We start from the raw sequence: 16,251 nt of genomic DNA, 5'->3' as shown, positions 1-16,251 counted from the left end.
AATGCTCTTTACATAGCTCCACCCATCCCTACCGCTCACCCTATCAAATTGCTCTAGGTGCTTTGCTATATATTATTTGGTTTGCATGAATGAAACATGTGTTAACCAGCATCGATTTACTGTAGCGTTTAATAACGAACAAGTATTTCTAATTGTATACGTTAAAGTCTCGCGATAGGTCCACGAGAATTCTCCTGTTTGATAATCATTGGTTAGGCGGCCGCTGACGTAAAGTAGGCGGTTCCCGGAAGCAAAAGGCCACAGAGCCCAAGGAAAAGAAAACGACATAGTAGAAGACGGCCGATGAGAGCAGCCAAAGACATAAGATTGATGTAAGTGAAAACTGTCCAGTAATTCAATACGAACCTTTGTACAGTATACTGAATAGAGTTGACTATCAAGTATTAAATACAAAATGGACGTTGTTTATTTTTCATACCCGACCTCATTAACAATGACAGGATTGCTTCGCTAGGTAGCCGAAACTAAAGCGATCACCGAGCACTAAAATGACTCGATTTTCCTACTTTTACCTGCTTGTACAACATTTTCGTCCGCAATGTTTTTCCTAACTAATACCAACTTGTATTTTTGCATAACAGCGTGATTGTCACTTGATGTCAGGCTGCTAACGTAAGCGGAATGTTTTTTGTTTTTTTTTTTTGTCGGGGAAGGGAGCTTCCTTCCTTCCGAAATTTGTCGCTGTTGTGCTCAGCTGACAATGCTAATGGAATAGCATCAGTAAAGGAAAGTGGAGGGGGCTGACGTTGGATTTTTTGGGGTGCTTGTTAATGATCTTAATCGCCTAGAGTCGGAAAGCAATGGTTTTAATTTAGTGGGTCTCAGACCGGTCGTCCACGATTTACGACTACTTTCAATACTATAACAAACGTGACAAGCGAGGGGTCTCCAACCTGGTGTCCCCCAACAATAGCCGAGAAGTGTCTGCGGACCTGTTCTGAAAACAGCTCACTATTACTAGGCTTTTTTTTATTTTTGGGGGGAAGGATATTTATTAGTGGATCGCTGAATCTATTTAACCCTGATTTCAATAATAACATGGCAACCACATAGTAATAACATGAGAGGTTATTTTAGAAATGCATGTCAAACTGGGTGCCCTTTGCGCCAACTAGTTACAAAAAGTAACTCTCAGCTTGAGATAGGTTGGAGACTCCTGTGTTAAGCCATGTAAATACCAACATGTTCTCTTTTCATGTTGTTTACCAACACAATTTAGCACAAATATGAAAATATAGACATATAACGACAGGGCAGCACGGCGGCCAAGTGGTTAGCGCGTGTGCAGCAGAGTTCTGAGGTGATGTGATGGAACCGTCCTAAGTGGAGTTTGCATGTTCTCACCGTACTTGCAAAGGTTTCCTCCGGGCACTCCAGTTTCCTCCCACATTCCAAAAACATGCATCTCATGTTAATTGGCCGGTCCAAATTGTCTCTAGGTGTGAATGAGTGAGTGAGTTGTCTGTCCCTGTGCGCCCTGCGACTGGCTGGCAACCAGTTCAGGGTGTCCCCTGCCCACTGCCTGAAGATAGCTGGGATGGGCTCCAGCACCCCCGCGACCCTACTGAGGATAATGGATAGATGGATGGATAGACATATGTACACCAAAAAAAAAACCTTATACGTAAAAAATGCTTCACTCATTGTAATAGTGTCTGTCTCAATCCATGTTGCTATGTGAGTCCAGACCTGGTGAAGGGCAAGATCTGGTGTGTCGGTCAAATGGACAGAGGGCCAAATATTTGAAAAATGGCAGATGAGGGGATCACAATGTGTGATTGTGATGATGCATACAATCTAGTGAACCTCATTGAACCTGTTGGAGACCTAGCAAATTTATCCCAATATAACCAGATACATTAAGGAATGTTTTTTATGGCTCTGTCAGTAATATTCAATTTTGCACAGGTAAAAAATATTTGTCTTGTACAAATATCTCTGTAGCATGGAAATTAATGAAAGAAGCTTGTATTATTTAGGAACAATCGGTAGCTTTTAGTTTCTATTTTAGCAAAAGTGGGCTACATGTACCTCAAAGGAAAAAGTAATATATTTCAAATCATTTACTCATTTGGTATATTCTTTTAAATTCAATTTTATGGAAATACAATAACATTCAAACATCTATTAACCAAAGCAACACTTTCTAGAAAAAAACTGCGTGCAGTAAAAAGAAAAAGATTCTTTGTGTATAATAAAATGGTGAATCAATATGATCTTAGGGGCCGTAAAAAAAACCTTCCCTCGGGTCAGGGCGACAGTGTTTGTGGAAGTCCTCTGCTAATTGTTAATTGTCAACGTGCACTGAATTACAGTGACTTGGGAATCCTTAACTAACACGTTAACACACACTTACACCTGCTATCAGCTATGTAAACCTTTCCTTCTCCATCATTTAGGTGCATCAAACTTTATTTAAACACATTTGGCGGCGCAGTGGTTAGCGCATGTGCGGCACAGTTCATGTCTTGTGAACCTCCTGCGTGGGTTCAAATCCAGCTCCAGACTTCCTGTGCGGAGTTTGTATGTTCTCCCCGTGCTTGCGTAGGTTTCCTCCCACATTCCAAAAACATGCATTTCAGGTGAATTGGCTGGTCCAAATTGTCCCTAGGTGTGAATGAGCGAGTGAGTTGTCTGTCCCCGTGTGCCCTGCGATTGGCTGGCAACCAGTTCAGGGTGTCCCCTGCCCACTGCCCGATGATTGCTGGGATGGCTCCAGCACCCCCGCGACCCTACTGAGGATAAGCGGTGTCCCTGATGAGATGAGATTTAAACCTCCCTTAAAGGTACATATTTTTTGCAACTCCCCCAAAATATAAAAGGTCTGTCTGAAAGCACTGACGAGGGCAAAGCGATATGGTAGTTAAAAGATCTTGGTTTTCAACAACTTCAATGATTTTTTTTTTTTTAATTACATTTTTTTTCCTCAATTCAATTGATTGCAAAACTATACAGTAGAATTATGGCAAAACTTATATTTGTTCATCATAATTTAATGCTTCAAAGTCCTTTGACACTTTGCCCCTTACTGTTAGTGATTCATTTGGTGGAAGTATAATACAGAAATGTGACCGAGGTTTTTCACAAGTAAATGACCCATAAACTTCAGTCGTGCTATTTTTCCACAAGAGATACAAAAAAAATGTACACAGGTGTCCAGTCAAATGAATGTTAGATATTTGCTTATCTGTTGGTAGAATTATTGATGGGACTGTTCCAAACCATGTTACCAGCCCTATTACAGTAACTTTACGCACATAGAGCTGTGACAAAGTACTTGCTAGTACTTTTGTGAAAGAGAACAGAGAACAAGTTGCTCAAATGTGTCTTTTGCATGCAAATATTCTAATGCTACACAATTTTAGCTTTTTCAGTATTTTTACTACATTTGGAAATTATTGCTATGGTTAAAAAAGACCTTCAATTCTTAAATGAAGCTATTATGTTTCATACTTTTTATTGTTGTTGTTATGGATGCGAAAAAAATAGATGGTTTTGCATATTTTAAATCTTTCTAAAAATGTAAAAACTAGTAAACACAAGGCAAAATATAAAAAATTGTATGATTAAAAAAGATACGGCCCATGATCAATTTTTTTTACTGGTTCGCGGCCTCTGTCATACCATTATTATAATATAGCCCACCAGGAATGTTAACCGCAGTACAAAACCCCAAAAAATAACTCCGCGAGTCAAATGACAATGCTACAAAGGCGAACTACGAGGTTGCGAATCTGATTGCCATGCACTGAAAACCTTTTACAGAGAGTGAATTTATCAAAGACTGTCTGACAAAATTCGATTGGCCCTCACTCATTTTCTGCTTCCTAAATCTGACTCTTTCTGAAAATGTTGAGAACCCCTGGATTAAAGTGTTCATTACTTTGCAGCCTACATGAAAGATCCGTATAGTAACCTGTGTACTGTATATAGTTGTATTACAATAAGTTGTATTACCCTTATGCTCACTTGCACTCTTATCTTAAGTATAGTTCTTGTGCTTAAGTATAATTCTTGCTTAATGCTTAAGTATAGTTCTTATCTTAAGCCTGTTCTTGTGCATCAACACTTTATTGTTGTCGATGTTTATGCATGGGACAGCGTAAAATGAAATGTAATTTTGATTCTTTTGTATGTCAAGTGCATCTGACGAAATTGACAAATTCAAATATTTGACTTTGATCTAGGCTTTGGGTTGTGGCAGGGTCTGCAATCTTTCTGTCGTCCCACCCAACCCCCTTATTATTTGAACTCATGGTGGTTACTGGTTAGTATACGCTTTTTTTGCAGGTTTGCTGGTGAGTTTTTAATGTGCTTTTATATTCTTGCCACACAGTGTAGGGATATGAGTGTTTTGAAATGAGAAAAAAAAACATGAACACGTTTGAACAAGCTTTTTTGTTATGTTTATGGGAGTATAAAGTTGTCCTTATGAAGCATTGGCGCATCGTTCATAAACCAAAAACAAATAACCAGCACATCAATTCTTACGCTACAACATTCTTGATGGATTCTATATAGTCCAACATACGATGTTTTCTTTTTTTTTTTTTTTCTACATTTAGAAAGAACTTTCTTATTTTCTGAGGCTATCATTTATTTGTAAACTATTTTGGTAAAAGTGGACGTTTGCCATTTTTACAACTGTGTGAATTTACAGTTAAATTGATGGATCCTTGTCTTCTTTTCATTGAAATTACAGGAAAAGGAAATACCAGAACTTTTTTCTTCTTTTCTGACCTCGCTGCTAAATCCTGTCGATGACTTTCCTGTTTGCCTTTTCTGAGTTATGTCACAAGGTTCCCATTCCTAAACTGAAAGCCAATGCTAGACAGAAAGCAGAGCGACCCATTTTTGTTTAGTGCTATTTTTTTTATGAATGACCCGTACAATAATTATGTGTAAAAAGGCAAATGCACACTTTCAACGAAATTATATCCTTTTTTCCAGAGCTCCCATACATTTGCTATTTTTTTGTAATCTTAATAGGCCCAACTGCACAAAAGAGAACTTTTGACGGCAAAAACTCCATGCATATTTCACCTCAGCTATCCTATTCTAAGTTTCAAATAGTTGAGAATTAACGATTATTGTGTGCTCCTCAACCACTTTTTTTTTCATCAATGTTGTTGCTTGTGAAAAATCTTGGATTATTTTTTTCCCCTCTCAGAGTAGGACATTCTGAATATATCACTGGAAGGTCCCCAATACTAGGCTCCTTCCTGCCTGTTCTTTTCCTCTTCGACCCACTCCATTCTCTTATTTACTCGCAGAGCTCTTATCCTCTCCCTTTTTTCTGTATCCTTCTTACACTTTGACCCACTTTCCAATCGAGGTCCATTAAAGATGCAATTAAAAGAAATGTTGGTGTGAGCAACCCTCCAACCTCTCAATGGAAAAACATCAGAAAGGAAAGCCATACAACAAGGGCTGAGCGACAAGCACAAAAAATAAACTCAATGTCATTCTTCATTCTGGGCAATGCATAAGATTTTAATCAATTTTCAACAAAATAATAACTTAACCCAATAAACATTAATTTGAAGAAAGATTGATAACAAAAAAAAATCCTGGCATGTAAAAAGTGGAATATAATAACTGATTTTAAATAATTTTTAAAAGCGACTATTCCTAGCTTGTTTTTGACCAAAATTGAGTATTATACATCCTTCTGCCATTTTTACAAATGCTTTTTATGATCAGCACCAATAAACCTGCCTTAGAAATCAAAGGCACAGACAATGTCTTTGATAGCTTAGGTAGGTATGCTTGAATCTTGTGATTGACTGCTGCTAAATATTTTTTGTAGAGAGTCGTGACTTCCAGTCACATGTTGAAGATTAACCCAAGTAGGTTCATCAGCACTTCAAATGTAGTTGACTACTTCAGCCATGTTTTTTAACTTCATCTTTCATTATGTTTGTCACCTCCCATTACATGCATGTGACCCAGCTGAGGTTTATCCCAACTTTTTGTCATACTCAGCAGTAATATCCTCTTCTGCTTTCTTTCCACTTCCTGTATGTTTTTGTCCCGTTACTAATAGAAGCTGGCTCATCGCCTCATTTGGCAACAATTTAATGCAAATTGGCCAATTTCCCCTCAAAATGTTTTCTTTGTTTTAGATATGCAGGTTCAAGGACTGTCACCCAATAAATATTGTGATCATTTCTTTTTTTTTTTTTGTGTGTGTGAAATTTAACTTTTATGCAGGGATCACTTTTATTGGCCATGTTAATGTTATCAGAGCATTTTTTCACCCATTTAGACAAGAAATTGTATTAAAGTTGTAAATTGCACTACTTTCATATAGTGGCCATGCATATTGAAACATAAATATTTTGTTTGTTTGTTGTACATGATTCAATTGTTTGTTTGTTTGTACATGATTCAGATTGAATCGTTTCTTGTACATGATTCAATTGTTTGTTTGTTTGTACATGATTCAAATTGAATCGTTTCTCCGGCGCCGTCACGAATGGCAGCCACTCCAGCAGCTCCCGTGTTATTTTCGATTGTTCTCAGTTATTTTCGATTGTTCTCAGCTTAGGGATGCTGCTGGAAAAGTGAATTTCCCTTCGGGGATGAATAAAGTATCTATCTATCTATCTATCTATATCATTGGCGGATTTGGTCATGAATCTACACTGCGGCCTCCAAGCTGTAACCGGCATAGCAAGCGCCCGGTTTTTAGTTAAACTGAAGCTTTCAAAACTTTGTATATGTTGCATTCAATATAAAGGTAAGCACACATGGAGCACTCTGCTTTAATCCATCCCCATTTTGGTTTTGGACACATATAAAGGCCTTAAACAGAGAGAATCACTTGGAACATAATTTGACACAAGGGTCATTTTTATTTTGTACCAATTGTTTTCCTTTAGTTTAACAAGCTTACAAAAATTTATATTTTAAAAAGAGACCCAAGTTGCTTTTTATAACGTTAGTAGAACTTAACAGTTTTATGAAGTTGTTTTCAAAATTGTAAGTGGGCAGTTTGAATTTTTAACAATGCTTTGTAATCGACAACATTTATTTTTTAGGAACAAGTAAAATTTTCAGTACATTCTAAGGAACACAACACAATGGTCTGAAGGACTACTTGGCCTCTGCTGTAATTTGTACATCCCTCGCTTTATAGCTTTTCTTCGAGCACTTATAGCAAACGTCTGCTGCTTTAAAGGAAAGTGGGAGGTCAGAATTTATTTACTACATAAAAGGAAGTGAGTGCAAAAAACGTCCTTATGAACTCGTAGATCTGGGTTTCAAAGTCAGGAGAAGGAGTGAGGCCCCAACTTCATTGACCAAATTTAATCGGACTTCTTGACAATGGCAACAACGAGACACATCATACTTTTATTTGAACTGAAGAAAAACAAGGAAACTTTTTTTTTTCTTTTTTACTTTTGCCTTGAACATTGAAACACTACAGATTTCCTTGAAGCAATCCTCATCGACATGCACAGAGAACAACAACAACCACTTTAAAGGTCCTTTCTACACTTCCCGTACCACCACTGTATCCACATGTGACTGTATCCACTGTATCCACATTTGCCACAAAAACTGCCAAATCATCGCTGAACACACTTCTAACCTCTCCAGCTAATTAACATCCAAAACAATATGGCAACTGGCTTGCAAGCTTGTTGGGTGGCAAAGAATGTCAATGACAATACAGGCTGTCTTCAAAACGCATTATCTTGGAAAATAATTGGAATATACAGATGAAATACAGTACGTTTACATTTTATGTAAAAACATGTACTATTTCCTCACATTTTGCATGTTTAAGAATTTGGGATTACCTTTAATGAGTATGAAGCTGAAGTCTCACCTCAAATGCGTGGTTTGATTTGTTTACTGTACACAGGTAAAATAATTCAGATTTTGACCATTTCTTAATTTCACTGTCTGTGCTGTTACTGCTTGTGTTTTTCAGTGGCTCGGTTTCCTTATCATTTGGGTTCCTGCATTAAGTGAACGCAGCAACCCCTTATTGCTCCTTCTTCATTTCACCACCCGAATTGAGCCCACCCTATGGCCGGACGCGGCGGACCCGCGCGGACAAACGGCGCCGCGGCAGCCAGTAACAAAATCTGCCAGTTCAAGCTGGTGCTGCTAGGCGAGTCGGCAGTGGGCAAGTCCAGCCTTGTGCTGCGCTTTGTCAAAGGCCAGTTTCACGAGTACCAGGAGAGTACAATCGGAGGTGAGCTTAACCTTCACACTCCGCTAAGTCAGCGACAGCGCTGGTCAAAGATTAAAAGTGTTTGAGTATGCCCTGTGGAAGGGAGAGCTTGGTTTCCTCCAGCATGTGACAATAACCTGAGTCAGCAGTAAGTCACAAATGGTTGATGTTGGAACAGAAATATCATCAAAGTCATTTTTACAGTGAGGATTTTTAATCAACACTTTCTGTGTTTAGCTGTTAATACATCTTTATTGTGATTCTGTATAGCAGGTGTCTCAACCTCAATTTACTGGGGGGCTGCTGGAGTTAAGGTCTGGGTGAGGTTGGTCCATAATGGCCTTTCCACAAGAAAAGGTCCAATAGACAGTCCAATAATGCTCCCAAAGATCTTTTAAGCACAATAAAATAAATAAAAATAAAACAACATTAAGAATTGATGACAAAAATATATGTAAGAAATATCACTTAATAAACTAAATAAAGGAGTGGAAGAATTGAGATAACGAGCATGGCTCAAAGGCAGAACTCAAAGTTCAGTACAAGGTACATCCACTGTCCTCTATGCCTCAGTTCAACAGCGGTGATAATCTCCTCACACATCCCAGAAGCCCCTCTTTTCGATTTAAAGGTGTGGTGATTTATATAATAGACGGAAATACATGAACTATCATACCAATGTTAACTTTTTAAAAAATGAATTGGTCACTAAATTTGTATTTCTTTTACAGAGTGAATACATTCCTAGTAGTCATCGCTATGTTTGTCTGGTATCTTGCTGCTACGCTGTGCTCATTTGGATTTTGTTTTGGTTTGCATCAATCCAAAACCTTTTAGTGGTATATACAGATATTGCATAATGTGTCTTTTAAAAAGTTTTAAGTTAAATATTTTCTCTGTTGTGTGTCAACAATGCCCTACTGAGTTCAAAGACCAATTTGGAGCCCTGCCTAACTAATTAGCAAGGAAGTAGCGTCCATATCAAACTCACACGGACTGAAATAACAATAATTTCAGATTAAGGCAGCGGCCAAAAATGATTGACTTGCGGGTCGTAAATTGCCCGTGTAACACGAGTTTGAGACCCTCGCTGTACAGCAAAAAGAGTGCCTTTAACTTGTCGAAAGGATATGTTTGACACCATGAAAGGAATACCATCACTGTAAAATCGCAAAAGGCGTTTTTTTCCTCTCCCTCGTGACAGAATTACAGAGGTCTTTAATCCCCGTTTAGGCATGTTGTGGCTGCTCACAGATTTGCTTTTCATTGTGTCTATAAAATTACACGATCTACATTCATGCCCTTATGATGAAATATTTAACTAACACTGCAAACATAGTCCAATAATAAAATGAATTTTGAGAAATACTGCAGTGTTGGTTACAGGGTTGGGAGTGTTACTTTAAAAATGTAACCCCATACAGTTGCTAGTTACCTGTTGAAAAGTGTAATCTGGAGTGTAATCAGAATACCACGATATTGCAGGAATATAACATGGTTACTTTCAACTATTTTGGATTACTCCAATACCAAACATGCTAATAAAAGACAATAAGCATAATATAGATAATCTTACTTAATTTTGTATAAGAGAAATTAATTATGCAACGTTTGAAACAGAATTGGAGGGGACCAAGGTAGTTGTGTTAGTCCTCCAAAAAGGGCTCAAATATTCACCATGTAGTGTAGTTAATTAAGCAAAAATAAAACTTACTGTTCGACATGGAAAACAATATATGCTCTGTTTTCGTTCACAGTATGATTAATACGACAGTATGGTGAATTTTGAACAACAATAAACTGCAAAATGCAAAACTAAGACAATCAAATTTACTCAATGTCCCTGACTGCATTACTCGCGCGCAACTGCGCTGCCCAATTTGCACACACTTAGGCACCCTCACAAAACTGCAGGCTTGCGTCAATTCAACAAAATGAGTGCTACATTGAAAGAGAATGAAATATACAAAAATATGTTTTACAGTGTGACAAACATGCAATCTGTACCACGTATGCAACAAATACAGACCATAGTAGTATTATGCGCCTGCATGCCATGTGTAGCCCTCATCTCTGTCTCTCTAGTGTCAGTGATTTAAATTATGATAGATATAAGTCTTATCGCCGCAATATATATATATGTAAATGATAAACATGATTTAAAAAAAATTGCAATCCTTATTTTAATGTAATATACTTGTAATTTGATTACATCTTTTTTTTAACGTAAACGTTACGGAATACAAATACTGGTGTATTTGTTTCGGATCCTAATTACATAACATGTTTTTCGTTACAATTACTTTTTGGGCATTTACGTTAAAGCCATGTATTCTGTTACTCTCCAAGCTTGTACAGTGATAACGACATTCTTTCCTTGAGCAGATTCGTAATACAAGAATAAAATTGATTATTTCTCCTGTTCCGTGTAGCGGCCTTCCTCACACAGACTGTTTCTTTGGATGACACAACTGTCAAGTTTGAGATCTGGGACACTGCAGGCCAGGAGCGCTACCACAGCTTGGCACCCATGTACTACAGAGGTGCCCAAGCAGCCATTGTTGTCTATGACATCACCAATACAGTAAGCGATAAGACTAGACGTGAAGACTTGTTATCCGTTTTTCGACCCTTGTCCTCCTCCTGTTTGAGCTGATGATTACTTGATTGTTAGAGAACTTTGGTGCTTTTATTTGCATCACTCAAGTGTAGCTCATAAAAGAAAGCTTAATTAAGTGTTTTATTCCTTTTTAAAGGACACTTTCACACGTGCAAAAAACTGGGTGAAAGAGCTGCAGCGACAGGCCAGCCCAAACATTGTTATTGCTCTGGCAGGAAATAAAGCAGACTTGGCCAACAAGAGAGCTGTTGATTTCCAGGTAAAGAATGAAATGGGCATGTTTACTTTAAGGGTGATTGTTCACTTGTGCGTTGTCTAAACCAGGAAGCACAAGTGTACGCAGATGACAACAGTTTGCTCTTTATGGAGACGTCTGCTAAGACCGCGATGAATGTGAATGAGATTTTCATGGAAATAGGTAAGCATCATCAATTAACACAGCTGTATATATAGTCAAGAGGAAATGTTTTAGCAGCCAAGGAAACGTAGGAATTTAGATTGATGGATATGTTGGATTTCGTTTTGGGATAAAGCGAAAACCTTTTAGTTGATCATCTACAATTTGTTGAAAAATGTATTCGATTTGTTAATTTAATGTACTTTGCAATTTATTTAAATCACGTTTTAATTACTGTAATTATTTTACTCTATTTAAATTTGTTTTAACGTTGGATTTTTTTCTGCAGATCTAGTTCATATTCACACAATGTAACTAAAAAATATGTTGTCTTCAATTCTCTTTCTCAAAGTATTGTCAAAAGTAAAATTTTAGGTGTATTTAATCTTTTGTTTTTACACAAATAAGGAAACTTACATGAAAAAAACAACAAGTCAGGTAAAAAAATAAAGAATTCAATTTTTTTACATTTTCTTTACAATAATTTGCTCTGTGCCTAACTTGTCTACACTTAGCGTTTGTTTTTTTTTCATATTTTTGTTATACATATTAGATATGGGGCCGGCATGGCGGCTGAGTGGTTAGCGCATCCACGGCACAGTTCTCAGGTCATGGGATCCAATCCAGCTACCAGCCTTTCTGTGTGGAGTTTGCATGGTCTCCCCGTGCTTGCGTGGGTTTCCTCCGGTAACTCCGGTTTCCTCCAACATTCCCCCCAAAAAAACATGCATGTCAGGTTATTGGCCGGTCCCAAAAAAATTGTCCCTAGGTGTAAATAGGCGAGTGAGTTGTCTGTCTCTGTGTGCTCTGCGACTGGATGGCAAACGGTTTAGGGTGTCCCGTGCCCACTGCCCGAAAATAGTCGGGAAAGGCTCCAGCACCCCCGTGACCCTACAGAGGATAAGCGGTGCAGATAATGTATGGATGAATGGATATTATATATGTGGTGGAATATGACTGACATGTTTTATTCAATTGCAGAAACAGCCATTTAGTTACATGCTCACCACTAAAAATTACATGCTACACAGGAGATAAAAAATAGCGAAGAACTTATAAAAATTATTCTGAAAAAAGGCCATTTTCACTGCTTAACGGTTCAAGTACATTTTGTTGTGTCGATATCACAAAATGGATAAGGCATTTCAACAAAAAAACTGTATTTTGCCAAAATGCACTAATTAAAATTAAAGAACACTTTCATGTGCCTCCCACTTAATGGTACTAATCTACTACATGGTACGGACTTCTTTGACTATCTGCCAACCCCTATTCAACTGGCATTCTAACTGCTAGTTTCACAGACTTTGCAAGATAGTGGGCTATTCTAAAAGAACTAAAAGTTGCCGGAGGGGGCGACCCGATCAGCCATAGCAAGACAAGTTGTTCATTCCAAAGCTGTGATTTCTAGAATATTGAATCTTTACAAAACGAAAAACTCATTCGAGTCGCCCAAGAAGGCTGGTTGTCTGCAAAAGACGAATGCAAGAGACAACGGGTCACTGCGGCGGATGTCAATGGGTAATCGTTTCCACACCCCAGCTGGAATAGTTTGCGGGTTCAGTGCTGAACATGGTAAGGATCTGTCTCGCCATTAAAGAGCAATTGGAATTAAAGCCCACACTGCAGCGACCAAACCTTTTGTTAGCAAAGAAAAAATCTAAAAGCTAGACCGAGCACGTTTTGTGGACAAAGGAGAACTGGTCCAGGGTTCAATTCAGTGATGAAAGCAAATCTCATTTATTTGGGTCTGATGGAAAACATTATGTTAGGCGACACATTGGAGAAAGACCAAACATAAAATGTGTAAAAAATAAGTAGGTGAAAGGGGAAGTGTCAACTGCAGTATGAGTTAGGTCTCTTGTCCCGCTACATGGCCAAGTCAATGTAGATGTGTATTCACTCAAAACATTGAATTTGTGGCATGGCCTGTCTAGAGTCATGGTCACAACCCAGAGAAGTGTCAGAGACTGGTGCTATCCTGTGGCCTCAGATGTGCTCGAGTCATTCACAACAGAGGCCTCTACACTTCTTTATAATTGTTACCTTTTATAACCTTCAAAAAAAATTAAATGCTAAAGTCATATTTGTTCTCTAACTTTTATCAGTGCGTTCTCTAATTTTGATCAGTGCCTTTTCTGAAAAATATTGTAATGTGAAATGCCCTTAGTCATTTTGTGAAAAAGTGTTGTAGTATCAAGATATAGACTCACTGAAATGTCATTTAAATGTGGAACAGTGGAGACAGTGTGATTTCAAAATTATTCAAGTTTTTCTTTAATTTTGATCACCAGTGTAGTTTATCACGCGTTAATAAATTACAAAACAAGGCTCTGCTTCAGAAAGCGGGTGAAGCGTGATTGGTCAATAACTGGGCCCTAGCAACATTTATGTGATTTTGAGTTGGACGGGTAGCAAAATGGCCGTTTACTGAGAAGGATAAATTCAGTCCGATATTGCAATTTGACTTGTATTTCCCCAACATGATTTTAATGATATTGCTTTGTTTAGACTACTGGAGGGGCATACTTGTTGTTTGGAAACCCTTTGGTTTAGCCTCCCCTTTGAAAAAATGTAGTGGCATTTTCAACAAAGAATTGTATTAATTTACACAACGTCTCCCATAGAATATGTATTCCACTGTCTATATGGTTGAAATAAGATAAATGAAACCGTTTTACCAACTTTTCTTCAACCTTTTGTGATCCCTGATAGCTAAGAAGCTTCCAAAGAATGAGCAACAGGGTGGAGCAGGCGGTGGGGGCCGTGGCAGAGGGGGTGTGGATCTTCAGGAGTCCGCTCCTCAGGGCCGTGGTAGTCAGTGTTGCGGGGGCAACTAACCCACTCAAGGCCTCCACCACATCAGTTGATCTCAGCCACCTTGGACAAGTGGACCAGATATGATTAGCCAGCTGTCAAACAATGTCACGGCGATGGGACCAAAACACAACGGAAATTATTACCTGTTTGGCTGACAACATCATTGGCCTGGCCAACAATCATGTTTTAAAGCCCCTCACCCTAAACTCTTTTGATGGTGGACTCTATTGGGGGGAAACACCCAATTTCTTGTATTAATAAAAAAAAAATGAAAGCTTACAAACTTTTTTTTCTGTGTTTGTGAACAAAATGAAGCAACGGGATTGATTGTGAAGTTGGGATGAAAGTTTAGAATTCCTCTTGCTAGACCTTGTAGCTTGTAGCTGCAATATTGTCCTTGCAATATTATAAAGTCTGTTGGACTGATGTCTGTTTGTCTTTTGACCACCAAACAATAAAAATATTACCATCTTATTATCATCAAAACTGCATAGGTTTGACAGTAAATGTCAATAACAACAAGACTGATTATCTTTTGTTGTTTTGGGGTGTTTATTTCTTAACCAACTGGGTAAGAAACATCACCAATTTTCTCAGCATTAATTTGTTTTTTTAAGATGCAATTGATATGTATCACCATATTGCGTTTGTATGTCGTTGCAGTTTTCTTTTTTGTACAGTACTGTACAGTACTGGGGGTGGGAAAAAAGCGTAATTTTACCAATAAACTTGGAGAAGTCATATTGTCCCTGAAGTTAATTCCCGCATACCTGCTTACACTACTACTTCACGCATCAAACTACAGTGTTGCTTTTAAAATAAATTAAACGATTTTTCTTCTAATTCAAACAACTAAAACATCTTGACGTGAAACTGGTACAAGTACAGTAATTCAGAGTATGGCTGCTTTATTTTGAAATCAGAAAAAAATTGTGCGAGAATATACCGCTCAAAAGATTGCATTCGATTTCCGTTTCTGGTAAAACTTTGCCACTCACCGTTTTAAACCAGGACGTTTTTGATATTCTGCAAACTGTTTTGGGTGTAAAAATACTGTGCACAGTAAAATTTGGTCTTTAATGTCAAGCACATTGTATGACCATGAAAAAAAATTCAAACTTCAGAAAAAAATGATTACATGTTAATGAGTATGTCATCAACACTGGTACGCCTCAGGGCTGTCTATTGTCTCCAACTTTGTATTCCCTATCCACAATTGACTGTCAACCCAATTCTGACCATTCACTATTCGCTAAATATGCAGACGACACCACGATTTCTGGCTTTATTTCAAAAGCCGACTAAACTGAATACCAAGCAGAAATTGATTTACTTTCCACCTGGTGTCATGAGAGTAATGTTAATGAATGTAGGTAAAACTAAGGAGATAATAGATTTCCGTACTAAGCCTCCCCTGCATGTGCCACTGTCATTTAATAATAGCGAGGTCGAACTGGCCCATTCATTCAAGTTTCTAGGTACTTACTTGTCAGCTGACATCACATGGACTGTCAATTCTATTGATATTCTAAAGTCAGCCAGACAAAGGCTCTACTTCCTTCGTCAACTCATGTCATTCGGGGTCCGTCAATTCATTCTAGTCAATTTTTATCGTGTTATCTTTGAATCAATTTTAACTAGGTCAATCAGAAAGATTATTCAAAGATGGACAGTAGTGAGGACGGCAGAGGAAATAATAGGTACTGGCCTCCCGTCCCTGCATAGTATCTACATTGAACTAACGAGAAAACGGACACTAAAAATTATGGACGATCCCAGTCACCCTGCTCACAGGTACTTTGATTACCTGCCGTCTGGTCGCCGTCTTCGCTCCATTAGGAGCATGACTGCACATCTTAGAGAGTTTTTACCCTTCCGCTATTCGCATGTTCAACGAGAAATGATTAGGTTATTATGTATAGCATTATTATGCCAACGATGTTCCTCCGACCTATTCTACTCTAGTCTTGTTATTTACATATTCTTTCTTTTTAATCTATTCATTCTATAGAATTACCTTGTATTATACACTACAATATCTTTATTACTCTATCATTTTACATCTATTATATTATCATTATTGAGAGTCTGCGTATCAAATGATTTCTTGTATGTATCATGTTTTTGTTTTATACTGGCTGGGTACAAATAAAAGCAAAAAGCAAAAATGATCGGTTCAGAAAAACGAACTGCTTCTGGAAAACG

At 37.9% G+C, this 16,251-nt stretch overlaps 1 protein-coding gene across 1 annotated transcript; it reads left to right on the top strand.

The window, feature by feature from the left end:
* Window positions 1–217: 217 nt before the first annotated feature.
* rab5c (RAB5C, member RAS oncogene family) lies at window positions 218–14,787 on the top strand. The gene is made up of 6 exons (XM_088331452.1): window positions 218–332; window positions 7,964–8,230; window positions 10,642–10,793; window positions 10,966–11,088; window positions 11,154–11,247; window positions 13,942–14,787. Exons 2-6 carry the CDS (start codon window positions 8,062–8,064, stop codon window positions 14,064–14,066), a joined length of 663 nt encoding a protein of 220 aa, XP_088187578.1. The 5' UTR covers window positions 218–332; window positions 7,964–8,061; the 3' UTR covers window positions 14,067–14,787.
* The last annotated feature ends 1,464 nt before the right edge of the window (window positions 14,788–16,251 follow it).

Source organism: Urocampus carinirostris, chromosome 1 (genome assembly GCF_059441175.1).
Source record: "Urocampus carinirostris isolate Australia breed hairy pipefish chromosome 1, RoL_Ucar_1.0, whole genome shotgun sequence".
NCBI classification, from domain to species: Eukaryota; Metazoa; Chordata; class Actinopteri; order Syngnathiformes; family Syngnathidae; genus Urocampus; species Urocampus carinirostris.
This window is presented reverse-complemented; position numbering and strand designations above follow the sequence as displayed.